At 35.4% G+C, this 24,321-nt stretch overlaps 7 protein-coding genes across 7 annotated transcripts; 4 read left to right on the plus strand and 3 right to left on the minus strand.

Annotated features, from left to right (window-relative positions):
• Nucleotides 1-1,468: 1,468 nt before the first annotated feature.
• PHYBLDRAFT_169198 (hypothetical protein) lies at nt 1,469-4,485 on the plus strand (the record flags this gene model as incomplete). Its single annotated transcript, XM_018436020.1, has 7 exons — nt 1,469-1,633; nt 1,857-2,198; nt 2,226-2,746; nt 2,801-2,942; nt 3,008-3,261; nt 3,353-3,701; nt 4,393-4,485. 7 exons carry the CDS (start codon nt 1,469-1,471, stop codon nt 4,483-4,485), a joined length of 1,866 nt encoding a protein of 621 aa, XP_018290978.1.
• Nucleotides 4,486-4,682: 197 nt separating this feature from the next.
• On the minus strand, nt 4,683-6,635 carry PHYBLDRAFT_155563 (carbohydrate-binding module family 19 protein; the record flags this gene model as incomplete). The annotated part of the gene is made up of 5 exons (XM_018433418.1): nt 4,683-5,452; nt 5,522-5,888; nt 5,983-6,230; nt 6,292-6,460; nt 6,537-6,635. The coding sequence occupies 5 exons, from the start codon at nt 6,633-6,635 to the stop codon at nt 4,683-4,685; spliced, it is 1,653 nt and encodes a 550-aa protein (XP_018290979.1).
• A 2,556-nt stretch (nt 6,636-9,191) lies between these two features.
• On the plus strand, nt 9,192-11,556 carry PHYBLDRAFT_169200 (hypothetical protein; the record flags this gene model as incomplete). The annotated part of the gene is made up of 8 exons (XM_018436021.1): nt 9,192-9,314; nt 9,407-9,452; nt 9,509-9,646; nt 9,688-9,956; nt 10,002-10,374; nt 10,822-10,935; nt 11,012-11,147; nt 11,364-11,556. 8 exons carry the CDS (start codon nt 9,192-9,194, stop codon nt 11,554-11,556), a joined length of 1,392 nt encoding a protein of 463 aa, XP_018290980.1.
• A 2,062-nt stretch (nt 11,557-13,618) lies between these two features.
• On the plus strand, nt 13,619-15,450 carry PHYBLDRAFT_181688 (hypothetical protein). The gene is made up of 3 exons (XM_018438506.1): nt 13,619-13,779; nt 13,918-14,443; nt 14,659-15,450. The coding sequence occupies exons 1-3, from the start codon at nt 13,637-13,639 to the stop codon at nt 15,370-15,372; spliced, it is 1,383 nt and encodes a 460-aa protein (XP_018290981.1). The 5' UTR covers nt 13,619-13,636; the 3' UTR covers nt 15,373-15,450.
• Nucleotides 15,431-16,940, minus strand: PHYBLDRAFT_146259 (hypothetical protein; the record flags this gene model as incomplete). The annotated part of the gene is made up of 2 exons (XM_018431611.1): nt 15,431-15,514; nt 15,684-16,940. The coding sequence occupies 2 exons, from the start codon at nt 16,938-16,940 to the stop codon at nt 15,431-15,433; spliced, it is 1,341 nt and encodes a 446-aa protein (XP_018290982.1).
• A 3,732-nt stretch (nt 16,941-20,672) lies between these two features.
• PHYBLDRAFT_169203 (hypothetical protein) lies at nt 20,673-21,849 on the plus strand (the record flags this gene model as incomplete). The annotated part of the gene is made up of 3 exons (XM_018436022.1): nt 20,673-21,079; nt 21,181-21,623; nt 21,692-21,849. The coding sequence occupies 3 exons, from the start codon at nt 20,673-20,675 to the stop codon at nt 21,847-21,849; spliced, it is 1,008 nt and encodes a 335-aa protein (XP_018290983.1).
• A 571-nt stretch (nt 21,850-22,420) lies between these two features.
• On the minus strand, nt 22,421-24,148 carry PHYBLDRAFT_31052 (hypothetical protein). The gene is made up of 8 exons (XM_018439971.1): nt 24,066-24,148; nt 23,582-23,677; nt 23,381-23,458; nt 23,197-23,302; nt 23,042-23,086; nt 22,863-22,952; nt 22,695-22,790; nt 22,421-22,582 (listed from the first exon to the last, which is right to left on the minus strand). Exons 1-7 carry the CDS (start codon nt 24,087-24,089, stop codon nt 22,786-22,788), a joined length of 444 nt encoding a protein of 147 aa, XP_018290984.1. The 5' UTR covers nt 24,090-24,148; the 3' UTR covers nt 22,421-22,582; nt 22,695-22,785.
• Between the last annotated feature and the right edge of the window lie 173 nt (nt 24,149-24,321).

The raw sequence follows: 24,321 nt of genomic DNA on the forward strand, positions 1-24,321 counted from the left end.
TACTATGAGTGTGTATTCTTATTCTTTCTTATTCTTTGGCTATGTTCGAGAAAAAAATAATCTAAAGGATGTTGTTTCTGTCCCTTTCTGTTGTAAGTGCCCCCAAGGGTTATCATCTGTTTTTTTTTTTCAAGAATTGCCCCTTGACTTTTTCTCGGCTTAAGATTTTTGTTTAATCGGGAGAAATCTCTCTGGAAATATCGCACGCTTTTTTTGTCTTTTAGTTTTCAAGATTCACCAAGAAACCAAAGCACAATAAAGGTTTGTGCATATATTCTCTCAGTATATATATATAGTACTAAAAAAAAAGAGCAATATTTAGAATACAATCGGGAGAGAGAGATATACAGCAAGGTGATTAAGGACATGCGATGAACTGTAGAAGAGCAAATGTATCAAATGTGTGAATATTATATCCTTATATCGGTTATTGAAAGCTCCAAACCATGAGAAATTCATAAAAATATAATGCTAGTTTGCATTATCTACTTTAGACCAAGAGCAAGTATCTTTACCAGATACAGATATAACTTTGGTATACTTAAATTACAAATTCCAAAGAATAACTGTATGTATCTGTGTCACATTTATTATACAAAACTTCAAAAAGATATGTGATAATCTGCTCCTTTTTAGACAGGGGGATTAATAGTTTACTTTTAAATCAACAATTGTTTTTTTTGCAAGGTAAATATGTTTTGATGAGTATAATCTTGCGATCCCTAGTCGAATAAAATGACTACAAACCATTAAAGAATATCTTTATAATCTACAACGAGTATTTTTAATAACCCTATCTACCCATTTTATATTAAGGCTTATCAATAAGCCACAATATATATAAAACGAAAGCAAACTAAATTGGATGTACCACGCCATTTGGTTGCTTAAATAAACTATTAAAGATAGTCTGTATAATTGATTGTTACCGCATGTACTTGTACACTTGTGAGCACAATTTATACAGATTATCATAGGTAACAGACCAGGTAGCCAGCCGTTTTAACATATGTCTTTAACAATAAAGGACAAAAACTAAAAGGAAAAATAAGGGCATTAAGGATACCTTAGCAACCAATAACAGTCAATATCTTAGAGAGTTGTGCTGAATAAGCAAATTTTTTTCTATCGTGCTCAAAAATGATTCGCAAACCGGAGTTAATAAAACGATTTCATGTGACGTAGGTCTTTGACAACCAAGCAAAACAAAAAAAAATAGGAAAACTAGAGAGAAATCTTTGCGATTTATAGTACAGATATACAGCCACTCTCGCTAGAGGAAAAAGGAAAAAAAAATGTACGTAGTCTTCAAACAGACCCCCCCCTCCTCCGTTTTGGAAGCTAGTTAATAGGAAAAAAGAGACCTTTTCCTTGTTATACTAGTATTAGAATACAGTGGTTAGTTTGTGTTTGATCATCTTTTGCTCATCTGTTGCAATCAGTATAAAGTTCCAACATTCACAAGAGCATGACAAATCAGATGGTCTCCCGATTCCGAGTAAAAAAACTTTCACCAAAGCACCCCCTTCCAGTATTCAAAGAAAGCCAACTTCCAGACCTCACAGAGGCCGCTAGTCTACAGCGTTCAGTACCTCAAATAGAGACTGGCGTCGAGAAAGAAGAGGAGGAGGAGGTACGACAATATTTAGTCTTCCTTCAAAGCCTTGTATTTTTTTTGGGGGGTTGCATGGGCCCGGAGTTAATTGGGCTTACAATACAACAATTACATGAAAAATTTCAATATTCAACAATTACAAAAAAAAACAATTTTACTTACCACAAAATCTTTACCATTCTTCATCTATATTCTGTTATCGTACTGTTTTTTTCTTACTACATGACAAATTCTACAATAGCATGATCTTCAGGCTGCCATTTCGGCTGCTCAAGCTGCCGTAACAACAGGTGCAAAGGTTGAAAGTTATATCCCAACTCCGGATGCCTCAAGAGTCATCCCGGACGAGGAGTACTATTCTCTTTACAAAAAAAAATACAAAGAACCATCTACACTTATTCGGTTCTCTTCTACTGTTGAAGATGTCACTGGTTGCCCTTATATGATGGACGAACAAGATGACGAGTTCCTTCAACGCTATAATGCCAACAAAGCAAATGAAACTCTTACACCAGATGCCTTTGAAGAAATTATGTGGCAGTTTGAGTCCGTGACAAATCATCAGCTACCTCATCTCAATCTTGTAAGTTACTATATAATCTATTTACAGCAACTGGTCCTGATGATAGCCATTCTTTCCTATCAGGATCCATCGCACATCCCAGAATATGCGGAATTCATGACAATGATTCCTGAAAATTCCAAGTTACGTGGACGGCCAAGCCTAGAAACGGTTTATCAGCATTGGAGACAGCGCCGTTTTAAGCGCCAAGGAAAATCAGTTGTACCAGAACTCAAGTCAGAAGACACATTAAGGAGCGAAATTGATCCATATGTGTGCTTCCGTCGGCGAGAGACGAAGCCTGTTCGAAAAACAAGACGAACGGACCAGCAATCGCTGGACCGCCTGCGGAAACTGCGTACAGAAATGGAGATGTCCAGAAATTTGCTCGAAATGGTCCTGCGAAGAGAGAAGATCCGTAAAGAGGGACTTGTCTTGGAGCACACCGTATTTGACAAAAAGTGCAAACTCAGAGAGTATCAGCGTGCACTTGGAATCAAGGAAGACGAGGATCTTTTGCCAGCTCCTAAGAAAAAGAGAAAAACTTCGCTTGAGATTGGATCATCTGGGTTAGTTTTTTTTAATACAAGCAAATGTTTCAACTCTAACCTATTTTTTTTCAGTGCGACTATCAAGATTCCACTCAATAAACTCAAGAGAGATGGCCTTGATGGACGGCAAGATAAGACTCCTATGCAGATTGCCTTGGAAGCTGAGTTGGCCCGCAAGAGAGAGCAAGATGCGCCATACGAAGATTTTACAGAAGTATGCTATAAACAATCATCCGAAAACATCTATTTTTTTTATTAATATTTTTCTTAATTTTGCAGTGCCCTTATCAGCCGTTTCCTTTACCAGTTCCTCACCAATTCTTTTGCTCCTTACCTTCAAGAGGCCCAAGATACAGAAAGCGTGTTGGTCGTGGTGGCCGAATATTTCTGGACCGGACTGGATACAAGCGAAACCCATCTCATTCAATGGGTGGGAAAACAAAGCCTGGATTTCAGCAAGAGTTGTATGATCCTTATCGTTTTGAATCTGATTCCAGTGACGATGAGTTCAAAGTGGACGAGATGCAGGATAGGTACGTTTAGACATTGAAAAGAAGAAAGAAAAAAAAAGAAAAAGAGAAAGAGAAGGGCCAGACTGGTTCTAACCCCCCACGGCTAAATTAGCTTTCTGAGGCATCGCGCACAGCTTCTCACAGAGGTCGAACTCCGCAGCCTTGTCACAATACCGTTTTTGACCCCATTGAATATGATGAATCTTCATGCTGCAACAATGCGGGCCAACCAGGCTGCTGCTGCTGCTGCTGCTGCTCAGAGAGCTGCATTTATGGCCAATGGGGCAGCTGCAAATAATAGACCTAATGTTCCCAACGGCACCGTTACTGCGCCCGTATCATCAGTGTCCAATTTATCTTCTCTTCCACTCAAACGCCAAAACAGCAGGACAAAGATGACTCCACAGCAGGCAGCTGTAGCAATGGCTAATGGCATGATAGCAGCAAATATGGCCGCTGTAGTTAATGGTTCTACCGGCCAAAACAAAGCAATGCAAATGGCCATGGCCGCCGCACAGCAGCAACAACACCAACAACATCAGCAACACCAACAACACCAGCAACATCAGCAGCACCAACAACACCAGCAACATCAGCAGCACCAACAACACCAGCAACACCAGCAGCACCAACAACACCAACAACATCAGCAACACCAACAACACCAGCAGCATCAACAACATCAACAACAACAAAGTCCAGTGGGCATAAATGGAATGATGGGTACTTCTTCATTACCAGCTTCACATTCCGCCACACCCACTCCACCTTCGATTCCTTCCTCCTCTTCATTCTTACGTTAACAAAAAATCAACCAAGACTCTAAGGTTATCACATATCTTTTCTAAAATCAATGAAAAGACAGCGACCATTTCGCCTTGACAATTTCTTTCTATCTATCCAACTACACCTTGGTCTAAATCAATATCCCTTTCTCTCTCTCCCCCCTCTCTATTTTACACTTACACTCCTCCCTTTTCCTAACCTCTTTGTTTCACACTTCCATCCAGTTATTCTCTTATATTTCTTATTTAGGCTTTTTTTTTTAAAAAGAAAAATTGCTATGTACAGTCTCTTTTTGTTGTTTAGTTTTTTTTCATATTTACGCTCTTCCGTTTTTTTTATTACTATTATTATTATTTTCTCTTAAAGCACGAGCTTATTCTGATTCTTTTTCAGGCTCATTTCTCTTCTAATTCTCACGTTCATTGTAAAGATTTGTATTGGAACATTCTACTTTTGTAGTTACCAAAGTTAACATGTAACAACCTCAATTAAACACATTTACACATAAAAATAAAAAAAAGTTTAAGAACAATCGAATTGGGGTTTATTGAATATATGTATATAAATTGAACTTTAACAAATTGTCTAAATAACAATAATGCATTTTATATAGAAAATTGTTGCCTCTATAGTACAATAGATCTGATACAGGTTGATCAAGTCTGGAAAGTCATGGTACTAGGAATAGGAGCCACGAAAACGGTGTTGGACAAAGTACCGCTGACCGAGAATACAATAGCCATGCTCTGTTTTTCGGTATTATTGATCTGGATCGAGACCAAACTACCAGTCTGCTGGAATACACCATTCTCAACCTCTGTGATGTTAAGACCTGGGGATATATTGAACTTGACGACAATATTGGATCCGAATGGCATAGTGTTAAGACGACGAGCATTGATAACAAACGTGAAATTGCTTGTATTGGAAGATGCCACCGAAACTTGGGCAGAGACCTGACCAGATGTGTAAGGCTTGGGAACAGAAACACCAGATGATCCTGAAGGATTTCCTTTGATTCCAATAGCATTTGAGCAGGTACTAGTACCCGTAGCAGCACCACAGTACACCGAAGAAGAATCGGTGGTCGCGAAACATTGGGTATTTGGAGGACAGTTTTGTACAGACCATTTTCCATTGGAGCAGAGACCATAGCCCGAGCCACTGCATGTAAGTTGTCCAGTAGTAGAGCAAGATTGTCCATTGGTTACACATGTTCCAGTAAGAGGTCCAGTAGCCGGTGGAGAAGGAGAGCTTGTTGGGGCTGTAGAGGCAGACTGTGTGTTTGTAGGTGTTGTTGTGGGAACGGGGATAGTGGTTGGGCTATTACCTCCAGGAGATGTTACAGAAGTACCATGAACGAGCTGAGCAAGAGCATGAGCAAAATCAGGAGAAACCTCGGTGTTGCTGTATGATTGAGAAGCATCTAAAATAAAGAGAAGACAACATTAAAACCCATAATATCCAAAATAATGAATATATGCTTCAGAATTACCCCACACACTGACACCGCCATAGCTAGAGTACTGAGAGGCCACTGACTTGACAATAGAGCTCAATTGAACAAAGGGTACATATCCACTGCCAGCAGCACTAGGAGATCCGGGGACGGTTAAGAATATCTGAACATTCTTGTTTGGAGAGGTAGACTTTGCCCAGGCATCCCAAGCATTAAAGTTAAAATTAGAGCTCGTGGGGGAGCAATAGTTATTGTAGAACTGAACATTGATAACATCAAACCCAACTGCGTTGATTACAGATCCTAACATTGCATCAGGAAAAGGACATTGAGGAGCTGCAGTAATCATGTAAGTCTTTGAGGAGTCCGAGTTAAACAGCGTTCGAAGGCTAGTCACAAGTGTCTAGTAACTAAGTGATGAGTGACTTGTACGCTGAAGCATGTCCAAATTTAACAATGTATGAATGTATGAATATATGTATATACTAGATACTTACAGCATATCCAGTAGATCCTCCTCCTTCAATGTCAAGATCAAATCCATCTAAAACAGCATCTTGAAATGGCCTATTAGAGGCAGTTCCTTTGCCAAAGAGATTCCAGAGTGTTTGTGCAAACGCAGTGCCTTGATCATCGCTTTGGAAGCCGTAAGCACCTGAAGCACCTCCAAGAGACAAAAGAATCTTGACACCTTTGCTTTGGCATGTCTTGATATCTGGATTGAATAAAATCGACGAATTTATATCTGTAACTTATACTTGATTTACTTACTAGTAAAAAAAACTCACCAGCAGAAACTTGAGGACAGTTTAGCTGCTGAGTTCCTGGATAAAACTCAGTACAAGCATTGGCAAGATTGAGAACAGGTAGTCCACCAAGATTGAATTGGTAAAGAAAAGACATGATTATAACATCGGCCGACCCATCACAATAGCTGGCTAATGGTTTTTGAGTGGAAGCTCCATTGGCTGAATTCTATGTATGAACGGATTCATAAAAGTATTGATTAAAGCAAGTCAAATTGGGAGGTTCCCTTTCTTTAAGATGATACCTGGCCCCAATATTGCATAACAAGAGAGCCGGCGAGAGCTTGATTGGCAAGAATTGTAATAGCACCAAAGATTGATAATGCTTGACGAGAGGGAATCATTGCTACTGAGATGGATGAAAGTATCAGGAAAAGGTTGGTGTTGCTTAGCGACGAAATTAGTGCCCTTTTATATTTCTCTTCTGCTCCACTAGAAACAGTGACAGCCTCTGTTTATTAATGTTTCTGCTTACAATTTGATAGGCTTTCTTATGTATGTTACACTTGGGAAGTAGCCATGAAGAGTTATGCTTTACAGCGCAACTGAGATATAATTAAATAAACAAAATCACGCTTCTCTGGGGAAGTGATATTGTACTACATCTTTAAATTTGCGATTAATATATAATATATTATAGCTGATATTTATATTTTCGAGAAATAGATAGAGAGCGTATATATATCTTTAAAAGAATTAGTATATACAGTGTGGGATGAGATTCTTGTGCAATACATTATTAAAGATGTTGTGTAATGACAAAGATGTATAAACGAGGAAATATTAATGCTAATGAGAATTCTATTGATATAGAAATTAATTGATGAAATTTGAATTGCATACTATACAAATGCTGGGACCAAATTCCAGTGGATTGAATTCTGAGTATGTTAAAGATAGGTCCAAGTCAATAGTTTGCCAATGTAGAATAATAGGAACTTTCAAAGTTGTAAACTTTACGATTTTCCCGTGATATAAAATCACCATTTCTTTTGCGTGTTTGTTTGTTTTTGTTTCTGTTTTGCAATATTACTCTGACTAAAACGTGGGATTGTATTATCTATCTCATTTAAAAACAAACAGTAAATAACAGGGAAACATAATAAAGGAGAAACCTTATTACACTTAATACATATTTTGAAATCCAAGTTTCATTTCAACTTCTATCAAGACAAAATTATAAGGTAAAGATCCAAGTATTTGCACAATGATTATTAAGCCTAGATTTATTAAAGTCTACAGCTTGAGTAATCAAAACTACAAGTTGGTTAATATCATTGGCACCAGAATTCAATTGATCGTCTTGTATAATTACTAGCCAGCATTTGTTTTAGAAAATATTATGATAAATCTTTAGACTGCATAATGATGAAATTGTTTTTTTTTATTGCAAACATCGGAAGATCCTCTTGGCTCGTGAAGACTAGGTAATATTTCATTATTTTAGTATATAGTAGATCAAACCAAGCGTTTCAGACAAGTTCCTCGGAATCAATAGTACTTCTCTGATATTGTATATTGCTTATATACATATGACTAGTATATTTGATATCTAATTAAATAAATAAATAAATATTTTTTGTCTTTTTGCAATAACATATCAATCAATTAAGCATTTAATTAATTAACAAAACCATTAATTAATCAATGAATTAATAGTATTAATTTCTACTGAAAAGCAATAATGATTACCTTTGAGAAAAGAAAAATAAAAGGGAATTATAATGAAAATTATATAGTGTTATCCAACAACTCAAAGACAAACAGTGTGTCTCTTTTTCTTCGATCTCTCTAAAATAACTTTATTCAGGAACCAACGTTGTAATATTTCTCACGCGATTTATTGCGTTTAAGCAATACATAAATAAATAACAACCTTATCAAATCAACAGAATATTCCATACTAGTATTATATTGATAACCGAACTTGGCTACCAGTGTAAGGAAATGTGGCTACAAGAGAAATTACACACTGTTTTTGGCACTAAATATACAAGTGCTACAGATTCCTAATCTAATAAATTGATATTGTTGAATCCTACTGTAATTGTGAATCTAAAATAAGCAAGTAATATTATTACTGTGTGAAACAAATATTAAATTGTCTATTGATGGGAAAAAATCTAATTTCTTATCATGGGGTTCTTGGAGAAATATAGTTCTTTTACAAAGTTAAGTAATAATGACCCTGTAAGAATCACAAGGGTCCTTTGAATAATCTCATGTAGTATCTCGTTAATGGTCATCCAAGGGTGCTTAGATAATCAGATGTTATTATAATATTTGTTTAAAAAGACTTGGTGCATATTTATGATAGCAGTGGTCAGCAGAAAGATATGTGTGTATGTCTAATGCCAAACATAATAATTGTTTTGAATGTGATATTAAAGACATCACTGGATGGGTGTAACATTTAGCTGCTGCTATGTTTACTGTTTTTCTATCCATTAAAGCAAGCCTTTTGTAACAGAAAGATAAGCAGCATTTTACAATTTAACAAAGAGCATTTTAACTACAGTACGAAAAAAAATGTGTATTTAGAGGTGTATTTTGCAAAAATCTCCTTTTTTATTATAGTGTATGTCAATAAGCAAGATATAAGCATGTATTTGAATATATTTCTTATGAAAATAAACAGGTGGCCAGAGATACATATATGAAAATGTTTTTACTAAAAGTAAACATGATTTTGTCTAGTATAATAATAATTTAAATAAAATGCTATACATCATTACTTATAGTGCATTGATTTCAGCTAGGTTTAGAAAGCCAGTGTCCAAATAAGGAGGCTTGTTATTGGCTTGTTGTTGTATTGACTACACTAAGATTTAGTTGTCATGCCTGTACCTTTTTTCCCCTTCTACTCATAATAACATACTCTTTGTCTATCTTTTTTATACATGCATTTCATTCCACTTAAGCAATTAGATCCTGTAAACATTCGATCTAGAATACTCCCAATCAAATGTTGTGGCTGTGTTGGTATACGAAGAGGAGGCGCTTTAGGATGCGTTGTATGGGCTGTACGTTTATCATATTCCACGCAAAATAAATCAACGTATATATCTAAGTAGTTTTAAAGGATGTTGTTTTATTGATATGTTAAATCATATAGTTATTGAGCTTCTATTTTGCTGCTCTTGGCTTTATGGGAAGAAGTCGTGAGTATAACTTTCTATGTATTTAAAAGCCTACTAAATTTTATTTTTCATTTTAGCATTCTTCTCTCATCTTGAAAGAGCACCGTTGGTCATATACGGAGTGCTTAATCTTGCTTTTGGAATCGCAAGTCTATTGGGCTTATTCTTCATTGGCTACATGGCAAGTCCCCCAAAATATACAAATACATCTGTCTGTAAATATTGACTTCTATTGGGTAGACTATCTTTACTAGAGTGAAGCTTCTTTCCCGTATCCTGTGGTTATTCGCAACCCTAGTCATAGGCGATACCTTGATTAATTTCATACTGTTTGTTGTCAACAAATCAAAATTCGAATCCTGGTGTATTGAAACTTCAATTAGCAGACTTGAACAGAACCCTGTTGTACCCAATCCCACACAAACCCTTGATATAGGAAATGTTGATTATTACAATTGTCAAAGGCTTTACATAGATGAAGTCAAATGGTCACTTCTAGCTGCTCTTGTAATGTGCATGGTATATGTAAGTAAGCTTCTACAAATTTACCCCTTACTTATATATTTGTAGATTCATTGGGCTCTGGTAATAACTGCATTCGTTCATGACTCCTTTATTATCGTCGCTCCTCGCATTACAGGTGTACCAAAAACAAACATTCAACTATCTTCACCTGTTACCGACCAATCTTCTACTGATACCATAGTACACGTGGACGATAATGTCAATATAGGCTCTTGTTTGGTTCAGAATATTTCAGACAAAGTTCTACATACCATCTCACCCCTTTACGTCCCTCAAAGAAGAACGTCAATACATACTTTCACTGCAAAACAAGGAAATAACAACAAACCATCCGATGATCTCGAGTATGAGGGTATCTCTTCATCCCCCCCTTACGGTAAACCTGCAAGATTTGTAGACACGGATCCTGTCTCCAATAGTAACTTGCAGCAGACGTCTTTCATAACAGGCCAATCAAGATCAAGGCGCGATAAGGCGACCGTGTTTTACTAGGAAGTCTGCAGTTTGCAGCCCACTGTATACTTAACCAACTGGCGAACACACAATATATCTAGTTGATTTTTAGACTTTATTTTATTTTATAACAAAGAGAACATCTTTACTGGGTAGACCAGAGAGCAGAAAAACAAGATACAATTATTATTAATAATCATTTATTTATTTTAAAGAAAAAAAAAGAAGAAACTTATAAAATCTATGTTTCTATTTTCTATGTCATAATTTGATCATATTTTCTTTCGCTGGCCATTCCCATCATATAATATCCTTGTTGAGTTCACATTTTCTAAGCCTGTTCAACTTGTATAATTACAAGTCTTTCTAGTTACTATACTTATTTTATCTTTTCCTTCCATTCTTGACTCAGGTTATTGGAATTACGCCAAATATCTGCTGGACAAAGACTTTCTTAATCAGATAGTTGGCACTTACTCATTTACAAAGACACGGCCAAAGCCTCACCAACTTAATAAATTTAATAGTATATGTGCATTACACTATAAGCTACATGTCTCTTAATAATTATAAAATAATTTGGTTAACACATTTCTTTTCAGTGCACCCGAAGGCTATGTTTCTTGTTATTCAGAAGTTATCAGACATCTGCGTTCATTACTCGTTGATAATCTGGGCTAAAGCAATCAATACTTTAATAGCTTGGACGCGGAAGCTCTTTATGGCCCTAGTTTCCAAGTTATTTATTTTAGTTCTGCAAATAATGATATTATGGATCTATCAATATTCCAAGGATATGTGCGCAAACGTATTGTTTAATACTGTATTTTCTTATCATTACGACTTTCATTTCATGGGTTCCAAAAATTGGTTTTCTTCTTCCCTTGATTTTCAACCTGTCACATTCTTCAAGCTAACAATTCTAACCTTTTCACTTTAACAAATGATGAAAAGGATTCTGTCAGGTTCACTATCAAGTTTTCTTGTTCCAAACTGTCCAATAAACGATAATAGGCACACCAATTACTCTAGTCTCTTTTCTGACAGATTTGCGGTATACCCATACGACTCAACCAAGCTCTACATAGTAAAAACCATATGTTTTATTATTAGTCACTATCACGCTTATTCCGTCTGTCCTCATTAGTCATTTTCATTAAAGTGCATTAGGGACCCATTATAGTCTAGATCATTTCCATCACTTCTTGGCTGCAATGTATTTTGCTCTCTACATTCAAATCCATTAGCAATGCATTCCAACACACACACATACTATTACTTTGGAACACGGCATATTAACAGCTAACGTACACATTCTTAGTAGCCAGTCGAGTCTTAAGGGTTTCTAGTGGTATTGTAGTTGAGATTGTACTTTTTTCTTTTTGATTCCACAAGTACGATTAAACATCTATCTATTTTAGTTCCAACTTCTCGTTTGATTGTCTCTAATTTTACATGATTCCTCCAGTAATGAAAAAAAAATATTTTTGTTTCTTTTTGTGTTTTTCGATAATTTCAGTTTAATTCAGTTATATGAGAAATATATTTTCATGGGAGAGGGGTTAAATCGCTCTATTTTTTTTTTGGTTTATGTTTTTGAGTTTTAATACTTCAGATCATTGGCTGGTATAAATTATAAAAAATAAAATTGAAAAATTATATTGGTTAAAATAAAAAAAAACTATGTATATTAATTATTATTGGTCAATAATTAAAACTAAAAAAAAAGTGTAGAAATGTTGGATTCCCCAAACGCACAGAATAAAAATACATTTTGGCCTTCTCACCAAAAAGGTTAACTTACAATATTTTAATAAGTATACGAGTATAAAATATACAAGCTGTAGAGACTACAGAGTTTAATATACTTTATCAAGTAACCCACTCGCCTAACTAATAGATGTTATATTTTATCATAAGAAAGTGCCTAAATCACTAGTAATCAGTCAACGAATTCTGCAATATTACTAGCAGTAATAGTATTTTATCTCATTGACCAGTAATCAACTCCTTTAAGAGTATATATCTTCACTGCTATGGTGCCTGGTATAATTAACAGTTGCAATAAAATCCGTGTGTTTATATCCTCATTGTTACTCAGCATTTATTCTCTTAAAAGGTTTTGATCTATTGAGTCCAATCTTGCTTAAATCTGAAACATATATGGCATTCAGGAAGTAAAATTATTAAGTTCTAATAGTTGGTACAGTAAAAACAGAGGACATACAATTTTTAGATCACACTCTTGTACGTTTCACACTTATTTAAGTTATATACTCATTTATCAAGGTTATCTCTCTACACAGACTGAAACTCTCCTTATTTAAGGGAAATATTATATTCTGCTCTTACGAAATTAAAAGTGATTTAACGAGACTTTTATATTGTCGACCTCTTTGTACTAAATACTTGATAACCTTAAGACATTAACACAATCAATTAAAATAACATCATAATCGTTTTTTACATATTCCACGGTAATAATAGGCCTACATAATCTTAGTATGGCTTTTATCTCAGACATTATTAAGACACTTCTTACATTATTTGGTCAATATATTGGATGAATTTTAATATCCTACTTCTTCACCATAGCAGAAACACCCGTATTTTTTAATACACAATTCAGAGTATAAGGTTCTATCTTGAGAAATATAGATGTCCAAATATACTTCTCAGTCAATTAATTTGTAAGAAAGTCTAAATCTCTAAGGTTATCTATTCACATTTGGATTACATTAGTTTTGGATTTATTCGCAAGGTTTTGTTAAAGCTACTGTTCATCTAAGAAATAAAACAAGAGAAAAAAAAAGGGTAGTCATATCCATTGAACGGTTTCTATTTTCTCCGTACCGAACACAGCCTCACCTACCCTTATCTTGAAAAGCAATCTATATATACAAATACTAAACATTTTGCTTTATTCTAATACTATCCTATTCATTACAAACAAACATAGCAATCTTCAGACCACAAGATACAATAATGCGCTATATAGTTCCACAGATACTTAATAGCTTTTTATGCAATCCCAATAGAAGACGATTGGAAAGGGGTCTATTTATATTTATATCTATATGTTTATTTATTATTATTTTTGCCTACTCGCTCATTCTCTCTTTTTAAACCTGGTGAAACCAAACAGACCAAAGACAGAAATTTACATATATTTTTTATTTTTAAATTTCTACTACTTCCAAAAGTGTATCGTAGACTCCACCCTTATCATGGCCCAACTTCCAAAAATTTCACGCGTAGCTATCATTGGAGCTGGCCCAGGAGGTCTTGCAGCTGCAAAGGCTTTACGAGACGAAAATGCATTTGAGAATATAACAGTGTTTGAACGTAATAATCAAGTTGGAGGCACATGGTAATGAATCTCATTCATCTTTGTCTTATACATATGTGTGTGTATAATATACAAAACGCTTACAATATAAATGCATCAAATCAATAAACATACACACACACACACACACACACAAATAAACAAACCAACAAAAAAAAGGATCTACTCTCCTAATGTGAATGCCTCACCTGCCATTCCTTCGGTCAATGCTTTGGAAGTTGACCCTCCAGGACAGCAAAAAAATGATCACGTCCAAGGCTCAGCAATCTATTCCCATCTCAACACCAATCTCCCTACACCTGTAATGGGGTACCGTGATTTTCCATTCCCAAAGAACACCCCTCTTTTTCCTTCTCATGAGCATGTCTTGAAATATATTCAATCCTTTGCTGACAAGAACCAGCTTAAGCCAATGATTAGATTTAGTACGAGTGTAGTACAAGCTGAATATCTGCAAGAACAAAAGGTTTGGCGCCTTTCCTTGTCAGAGCAATCGCAAGGATCTTCACTCCGAAAAGAATACACAGAATATTTTGATGCTCTTGTAGTTGCCAACGGCCATTATTCTGTTCCCTATATACCTGACATTGAGGGCTTAAAAGAAGTTGCAGCCAGTAGTATCAAGAATAACATAAAAATTCAACATTCTCGAGATTATCGAGAGCCAAATGAATTCAAGGACAAGGTAATAATAGTAATAGTAATAATGATACTGATAATAATAGAGGCCCTGAACTAAAACAAAAAACAAAAACAAAAAACAAAACAAAAAAAAGAACCCAGATAGCCCAATACAGCGTTATGCACTGCAATGCAGTACAATGTACACACCATGAGGAATGCGCAATGGCCATGCATTTGTTATTGCTTATTTGCTTAGTATTGACTTAATCTCTCTAGACTATTCTGGTAATCGGGGGTGGGCCATCCGCTTTAGATATCGTCCGCGAGTCTTCTGCTACAGCCAAAAAAATTTACCATGCTGTAAGAACAGAGAACAAACTATCCGCAAGAGCTCTTGAAAATCAAGCTCCTAATTGTCATCGGGTCACTCCCCCAAAAAGATTCATTGCCGAAACAGGAGGGCGTTCCAAGGTGGAATGCGTCGATGGAAAGCTATTAGAGGACATCGATGTTGTAGTATTTGCTACTGGATATCTTTATAGCTTCCCATTCTTGCCCTTCGAGAAAAACAATTTGATTATAGACGGTCAAAAAGTATTGCATCTCTACCGTTTCTTGTTTTACATCCCAAACCCTACATTGGCATTTATCGGGCTCCCTATCAAGGTAGTCCCGCTTCCATTATCTCAGTCTCAAGCGGTTGTTATTGCCCGGGTCTGGAGTGGAAAGGCAAGATTGCCTTCTGAAGAGCAGATGCGAGAGGACGATCGAGAAAGGCAAGAAAGCAATAACAGAAAAGACATTGTATTGTCCCAAGAAGAGGAATTGTCCTACGCCGATCATTTGGGTGCATGGGCAGAAGGTTGGGAAGGAGGCGATGATTTGAGTGGCTGGTCTTCGGCAAATGTAGTTACTGGACCTCTTTCTCAAGATTGGAAGCAAATGCGAAAGACGTGGGTGGACCTTAGAAAGGAGCACCTAGGTTATTGATTTTCACCTATTGTTTAGATTATTATTATATATATACACAGGCTTCCTCCCCAATATATTATCGTTTGTTGCTTTGTTTTTTCGATGATGCAGGTCCAATATCGATAGGCTGTAGATCGTTTGAGTTGTGTAGCTTGATACTCTATATCCAAAGATAAAATAATTTAATGAAACAAAATGACTTTATTAAGCTATATTAATATTTCTAGGGTCTAAAGTCTACATTTCTCTTCTTTTTCTTCATTACAGCATCTATCACAGGCACACACAAAATGATAGTGCTCTAACAATCGCTCTCTTCTTTCTTTTACGCCTTCTCCGACTGATCCATATGATATGCATGCTTCCTCTCCTTTTTGAATAGTGCGTCTTGCTACAAAAACCATATTGCGATCTCTGCGCAGCTTGATTACATTTGCATCACATGAATGGTTGAAATACACAGCCATAGGATATATTCCCCAACCAAGCAGTTCAAGATCATCTGTTACGCCTTGCTCCTCTGTGATAGCGGATGGATTCTTTGGGATTTCCCAGATACCAAAGCTATTTGACATTTCCCGGAAGTAAACGGAGCGGAATAGCTCATGAGAGTACTCGAGACGGGGTTCAATACCAGGTGCCGAAAGAGCGGCTGAGAAGAAGAGAGAAGTTCTAATGATGTCAAGTACACTAGGAGGCATATATTTCAAAAAAGCCGACACAGGTTGGCCTTTGGTGTATGGTATCGAGTTCCTGTGAGTAGGCATACTAGCACGGTATTGGATTCGGAAATGCGACAATTCATTGTCCTGGATGGTCAATAGGTCTTTGTAGCTCGGGATGCTAATATCAGGATAGAGCGAGGCTTCTTCACACTGTTTTCGGACCAAACAGGCAGCTATTAAGCGACACATGGTATTATCGGCTGGTCCGGATGAATATAATTTTGCCTGTGAAATGAAATCGGTGGCTTGAGTGATACAGGACCACGCTTCGTCGATCCACTGCTGGACACGAATGTCATCGTCGAGTTCGATAAATTCTGTTGGAATAGTATTGTCTTCTGGGGTGGTGTCTGGTTCTTCTGCGGCAAGACCAGCTCGACGCTTTGTCTCTTTCTCTAAAAGACTCAATGTAGCAATATGCAATTCCCATTCTCTAGAATATCCGTGGCTTAAATAGGCTGATTTGCACTCTTTTGAACAAAATAGCAATTTTTTTTGTGATATCGAAATAGTTTTCTTTGATTTATTTTCCTTTGTCCACTTGGTAGACATCTCTCGAGATTCTAGTTCGTCCAATGCCTTGTGTCGCATTTTCTTTGGGTAGCTGAAATTAAAGCACCAGCCACAGGTTTCAGGTGTCCATTCATCAGATACAGTTGCTGCCAGAGGGACTGATGTATGAAGAATGGTGCCAGGTAGGACAATTGATGTTGCAACAAATCCTCTTCCTTTACCCGGTAATATATCCACTTTTAATAATGGATTTGTGTGTGAGGTTAATTGATTGTCAATTGCTTTCTGTTCTGCCAAAGCAATTTCGTCTCTGAAGGGCTCATCGACCACATAGGTATTAGGAGTCATGGCTGGTTTTTTATTCTGGTAAAAGAGACTATACAGAAAGTTTTTTTTTCTATTTTCTTTTTTTTTTAAATTGATCCTGTACGGAAGTATATACATTTTTCTTTTAAATTCCCGTCTTGGCTGTCACCTTTTTTAAGCGGCCAACAAAATAATGATAATAAAAAAAATACAGAAAAATATTGCTTAGGAACTACGATAAAAACAAATTATAATATTTTTATATATATCTTCTTTTTCTGCCTACACAATTCAGTTTTTCTCTTCACATTTTTGCGCACCGAAAATAATAATTATAATAAAAAAGTGTACGCTAAATTTAATTTTATACAATGGAGGGGTTTTAAGATATATGTTCGCCGATTATTACATGATCCCCGCCAATTTAGTTTTTATGCCATACATACAAAATAATTTTATCCTTTGCAGTACAAAGTACAGATATTAACAGCTCTACATATTACCGGTACTTTAAGTTGATGTGTATTTTTGTATCTCGCTTAATGTCTTTATAAAATGATGAAATAATATTTATCTATTTATTGTATTTATTTTTAATAAAGAATAACGGTATCCAAATATTAAAGCGGAGAACATATCATAATTACCAGACAATATAGAAGAAATGTGGGTATAATTTTTTTATAGAATTCAATATTTTAGCTTACAAAAATAAACAAAAAAAAAATGAATTGCGAAGGCAGAAAAAAAAATTAAAAAATTTACTGACAGAAAAAAATAAAAATAATATTGTATAACTTATTCGACTAGTTATTTGTTTTATGTAACTTGCTCGACCATTGGACTAGAGCTTGTAGAGGTAAGTTGAGTAAGAGCTCAAGCTCAACTCTTGATTTTGATTTTGATTTTGATTTTACTATTAATATTAATTGGTATTTGATATTGTTTTTGGACTTTGGGAACTATCAAAGAGATTCAAAGGGTCTTTCAAGATGTGTTTATTTATTATTTCTTTATTTACTCGTTTCTTTATATATTTATATATTTATCTGTTTATTTATTATTTATTATTTACAGTTAAGGTGCTTTATTTGGGTAAAGAGGGGTTTGGTGATAAATACAAACCAAAAAGACCAATTATAATTCTTGTATTATATATTGCAGGAATAAGGATTATAAAAAGGAGGCGTAGGCTTAATATCTTTCTTTAGAATAAAATAAATAAATAAATAAAAACCCTTGTATGAAATAACCTTTGGTGTCATAACTCTACCTTAATTCTTTTTTTGTTCGTTTATTTCTTTGTTTTTTTTGGGGGAGGTCAAAATTGAAAAAAAAAGGACCGAAATACCAGCGAACAGTATAATGAATTGGAAAGTAAAATATAATAGAATAGAATAAAAAAAGCTTTCGTCATTCTTTTGTGATTATTATTATTATTATTATTCAGTTAGGTTTAACTGTTTGAATAACCTTGTCTCAAAGCAATCCTTAGTCGATCTATTGATTCATAGCTTCCAAAATAGACACACACAAGAAATAAACACTTCCCCCCCCCCCAAAAAAAAAAAATAAAAATAAAAAAAAATAACAAAACAAAAAAGATCCCATCGTTGATATAACAAAAGTAATTGACCTAGGGTTCTAATACACTTTATTAAATATTGAATTGAATATAATCGAATAAAGTATTAAAGTCAAATGGGGTATAAATGAAATTTGATTGATATGCATGTCTATCAATAAGAGACCAAAATGCTTAAATACATATACATATAAATATATAAATATAAATATAAATATAAATATAAATATATAAATATAAATATATATAAATAAAAAACACGCTTATCAATGCAGGTAATAGACCTGTTAATACACATACACATACACATACACATATACGCACACACGCATATTTACCTAACAATATCTCGTCTCCGGGCACCAATAGATGTCTTGGTAAGTTTGTCATCAAACAGAAATCAAAAGCACTATGAGTTGCTCTTTAGAAATAGAATATTCAATCTGAACCTTACTAGCCACCGAGTTTATTCACATTGGGTTTTTAGTTAAACCAAACTGAAAAAAATAAGCTTATATCAGGTCGTGTAATAAATTGGTTTTATACATTTTAAATAAACATCATAAAAAAATTGGTAGCACATCACAAATAAAATAGGTTTGTTTACCATTCTAACAATAGATGTACCAAAAAAACCATTAGACCAGGTGAGCCCCATCAGATTAGCTTGCAAAGCCACCTTGTCGATAATGCACTAATACACAGTCAAGTAGAGTATATCGATAGGAAACCATGAAGATTACAAGTAAAAACAAGCAAATACACAAGTTAAAGTCATTGAATGATATTTTTTTTTCTTTAAAAAAACACACACATATAGCAATGTGTCTACTCAAACACACAACAATCTCAAGCATATAGATGTTTCATTTCAAAAAAACTATATGTTCATTCTCTTTGTCTCTAAATCTATCTTATTTTGTATTGATATCTTTGGCGTATATATATATATATATATATATATATATATGTATGTATGTATGTGTGTGTGTAGCTACAGTGCATATGTAACATATAAGGATGTTTTCTGTTGATTACAATATAGAATATCTTTGACCTATTGCTCTTTTACTCATAGAAAATGAATAGTTCAAATAAACAAAGGATACGTTGTCCTGATCAGACTACTTTTATACTATTGCATTCCACATCGGATAATTATAAATCTTTGTTTAAAGACGAAAATCAATCGAATGGTTTCTAGAGAGACATCAGAAAACCAAAAGCGAGGGACATGACTGGGGTTCTACCAGACCATCGGCTCAATCTCCAAAAGAGCTTCGCATACAAATCGTATTCCCTTTGATGATGAAAGCAATAATAATAATAGAAAAATAAGCGAGACACGCATCATTAATTGGTCTAATAATCCAGGTTAGAACACACATATGATAGCACATAGTCCTATTATTATTTTTCTCTCTCAGATAAACTGTTCTGAAAGCTAGGATTAGAGAGATGTCCTTTTTTTTTTAAAAAAAAAATGCCCAATGATCACGAAACATTATAAGCAAAAATAGAATTAATAAAGAGAGCAAGCGAGATATAGCAATTATTATAGCTGTGATGTGACATTCTGTATAACTTCGGTATCATTTTCGGATCAAGTGTAATGCAAATGCAGATCCAAAAAGTGAAAGAGAAACTACAAAGAAAATAAGACCCAGCCTCTTCCTGTAATGTACAGGTTAAAGCCAAGCCCAATAATCTAAATGAAACAACCTTCTTGAGATAGAAAGTGCACAGCGTCAAAGGACCAAAGACAAAAATAGCTTTCCTTAGCATCTACCCAGGCCTGTTCCATGTTATATTTTTATAATCTGATGGAAGCCGCATGGCGCAGAGAAGCGCAGGCATACTATCAACAAAACAGCAACAATCTAACAAGACTTGAACTTCATTTTGTTTCTAATTTAAGCCGGTAATGCACTCAATGGGGTGGCCACTGGTTGGCTGAACCTTCCACCTATATTTCCTCCGAGACTGTGAATCATGAGTAGCAAACAGGGAGCCTTTTTTTTTCTTACTTTGGGGGTACTGTCGGCATCATTGATATGCAGACGACACACAAATAAAATCGTAAAATGAATAAATACTACGCTGTCCCTGCCCATTCACTCGTCTCCACAGCATACTCTTCCTCTTCTACCACCAAAAAACAAAAAAAAACAAACACTTCTTATTTCACCATGCTTCTTATCACCGGCGCCGACCAATACGTGGGATTTTCTATCGTCTCTCATCTGGCACGCTACGAACATTTGCGTCCTTTGACGCGTGTCTTGTGCCAAAACAAGGCACCCTGTCTTAACTTTGCCAACAAGGGTATCGATGTTCGCCAGGTTGATTACTCTCACCCAAACCATCTTTCGCTCGCTATGAGAGGCGTGGACCACATTATCCTTGCGGTAGGAAACGAAAAGGATCGAGTGGCCAACGCAAAACATCTCTGCCAAATTGCAGCTCAGTCGGGAGTAAAGTCTATTATCTGTATTTCTCATGTCGGTGCAGTATCTGGTGTTCACGAATCACTCCAACATTACGCACTCATTGAAGAAGAAGTCATAAACTCTGAACTCCAGTGGACTATTATTAGGTGAGAAGAGAAGCGCTTTTACCAAACCACCACTATAAAACTTGCTGACAAAGAAAAACTAATTACACACATATTTGTCTATTTATGTGAAATGCATATAGACCAGACTGGATTCAGCAAAACTTTCATCTTTGGGCGGCACTTGTCGAAAAACACCGTCACTTGGCCTTACCAATGGCAGAGAATACCGAGATTTGCCCGATCGACATTTCAGATATTTGTAATGTAGTCGAGCAGCTTGTGCTCGACCCAAAGGAAAAGAGACTCGTAGACTCTCTGGACAATGACCACATTGATCAGGTTTATACTCTCACCGGTCCAGCTATGATCAATGGCAAACAGCTGGCTGATTCTCTAAGCGAGGCAACTGGTTATGATAAGATGGTTTATCGTCATGTACGGCCAATGGATCTCAACTATTATCTAAACGAATTGAGAAAGGATATCTGGTTCGATGCCCGTCTCAAACAGGAGAGAGCACAGTTATATCGTGATTCATTTGATAATGACAGCTATCGCTCCAAAGCATTTGCCATCCCTACAGGTAATACACACGCACACATACACACACAAATTTCTCTAGTAATTTTCTAATCGTTATTAATTCTCTAGCAACCCAAATCCAAACCTTTGTTGATTACTTTGACTGGGTGACCAAAACAGCAAGCAGCATCTGTGTACCACACGCTCCTATGATTACCTCTATGCCATCTCGGTCCATTGATGACTTTTTCAAAGAGAATGCCAACAGCTTTAAGCCAAGAGTCTAAAATCGAGCAACTCTATATTTTGCGCTTATTTCCCACTCCTAAATCTATCTATCTATCTATCTATCTATCTATCTATCTGTTTGTTTGTCTATCTGTCTATCTGTCTATCTATCTATCTCGCTTACTTCACTGCATGTCTCAATCGTTTTCTTATTCTTTTTTTTTTCTTCTTTTTTTTTAACCTTTCTATTGCTCGTAATGTACATTCTTCCTGTATGTTGTGTATCTTATAAACAACGTATTTTTTTTAGCAAACAACGAAATGTTATTATTCTCTCTCTCTCTCTCTCTCTCTCTCTCTTGTTATCTATCCCCTTTTTGATCATCAACCCCCCTTTTTAAACATCGAGCCCACTCTTTATATGGAATTATTATATTTACACACAAACACATATTAAACTCTGCATGTTCACCAGACACATAAACTACATCACATACAAAAAAGGAAGAAAAAAAGAGAAAAACGAAAATGATTCCATGTGCAGTACACCCACTCAAAAAAAAGAGCATCAATAAAATAATAAAAATATCAAACCCACTTAGAACTAGGAAAGTGGTTAGCAATCAAAGATTAGGAAAATAACAAGAGGGACAAATTTTATATGCAGACGATGAAAATAATGGGTTTTATAGCCAAAAGGACCTTCCAGCCTTGAATGTTACCATAAAAAAGCACAGTTAAGAAAATCAAGATTTTTTTTTTTAAAAAAAAAGAAAACTACAAAGAATCAGGCTAAACAAATTGTGATATCGAAAGATATAACATATACAAATATATATAAGAAATATGCACATATTAGTTGCCATGCTTAAAACAAAGTAATAAATTGATAATAACACCTTACCTATTTCATTCTTTACTCTCTCTCTTTATCAGAAAGATTAAAATTCTCCTGGAAGGCCTTTGTAGCACTCATCTTTCTTTCTTCTCGTCCCTTACACTGTTAAGAGATTGGTAGTAATAATACCAAGATCAGGAACCGCCAAGCAAATCGAATACAGTTAAAACTTACTGGCATATTTTCTGGTCCAGTCCCGTGCTGTGGCCTCATAGCGTGCGCGGTCTGTCTTGTAGATGTGGGCAAGCTCAGGAACAAGGGGATCTAATATATAAATAGATGATGATTGTTAGAAGATTTTAATCTCACAAAGAACGAGAAACAATAACACATTAAGAGATCTGATTGTTTACCATCAGGGTTGGGGTCAGTGAGCAAGGAACAAACAGACAACAAGACTAATTAAAAGCAAAAAGAGTGAGTCAGATAAAAATGGAGGGGTATATACGTTTCAAATAACAATCAGTATTTCTTTTAAAAGAAATTAGTTAGTAGATTTCAAATTTACCCTTGGAGATTGTGAGAGCAGGAGACCATTGATCCTTCAAGATATCTAAGCAAATGCTTCCATTGCTGTTGATATTGGGGTGGTAAATCTTGGTGGTGAAGTTAATCTGAAAAAAAAAGTGAAAATAATAAAGCGGGATTAGTAAGATGCCATCATCATCGTTTGAATTCCATTTTTTTTTTACCTTTGGGGGCTTGAAGGGATAATCGGTAGGGAAGTGAATAGAGAGGAAAAAGACACCACCTTGATAAGGGCTGTCCTCCTGTAAAAAGATAAATAAAATTATAATGATAGTGATACCAATAATAATAGCAATAAGAGAAAAAAATGTGATGAGTGATGGGGTTCATAAAGGTTGCATGACGTGGGGCCATCTATAACTTACGGGACCCATGATAGTGGCCTGCCAGTGGAACATATCGTCACCAATGGGACCAGCAGAGCATGAGGATGGAGGATCACGCTCGAGATCTTTCAATTCCTAAGCATCATTAAACAATCCCTCAGTTTAGTTCATAAAATTCAAAGTATTATATATAATATAGATATAAACATAGATATAATAAAGTATATTTATATAGTCCATAAGTCACCCCATCCAAGCTGATATATATAAATATATTGATATTTATAATAGTTGCGGCTCAAAAAAACCTTGATGCTACCTCATTATTAACAATAATGCAGTATCAAGTAAGGTCATGAACTTCATCATCAACTGCGCCTCCATTTTTTTTATTTTTTTTATTTAAAAAAAAAACAAAAAAAACAAAAAAACGTAGACGCGTAATGGAGATGGGGAGATGTAATGATATCCAAACTTGTAGAAAAATATATAAAAAATATAGGCTAAAAGATAAATAAAGTACCTTGTTAATTCGCTTCAATGCCATGGCGATTGTTGTTAAAAAGTAGCAGACTTGTCAAAAGGGAAAAAGCACAAGTTGTAAAGGAAATTCAGAAATTGTAGGCAAGGTCAACCTGGGGCTAAAACCCAAAATTTGTATTGGCCAATCATATCATTAATACAAGACTTATGATGTCACGCCATTACGTGACCTTTTTTGTGTCGAAAAAAGGGGAACCAAATTAAAGCGGTACATGAAGAAGAACAAGTAATAGCAG

This window comes from Phycomyces blakesleeanus (assembly GCF_001638985.1).
Source record: "Phycomyces blakesleeanus NRRL 1555(-) unplaced genomic scaffold PHYBLscaffold_12, whole genome shotgun sequence".
NCBI lineage: Eukaryota > Fungi > Mucoromycota > Mucoromycetes > Mucorales > Phycomycetaceae > Phycomyces > Phycomyces blakesleeanus.

Bases quoted from the DNA above. Each gene is read 5' to 3' on its own strand.
- PHYBLDRAFT_181688 (XM_018438506.1), top strand. From the start codon at position 13,637: ATGGCCCAACTTCCAAAAATTTCACGCGTAGCTATCATTGGAGCTGGC. The intron at 13,780-13,917 runs GTAATGAATCTC...AACAAAAAAAAG, and splicing joins AATCAAGTTGGAGGCACATG to GATCTACTCTCCTAATGTGA. The intron at 14,444-14,658 runs GTAATAATAGTA...TAATCTCTCTAG, and splicing joins CAAATGAATTCAAGGACAAG to ACTATTCTGGTAATCGGGGG.
- PHYBLDRAFT_31052 (XM_018439971.1), bottom strand. From the start codon at position 24,089: ATGGCATTGAAGCGAATTAACAAG. The intron at 23,678-24,065 runs GTACTTTATTTA...AATGATGCTTAG, and splicing joins CATTGAAGCGAATTAACAAG to GAATTGAAAGATCTCGAGCG. The intron at 23,303-23,380 runs GTAAAAAAAAAA...TTTTTTTTTCAG, and splicing joins ATCCCTTCAAGCCCCCAAAG to ATTAACTTCACCACCAAGAT.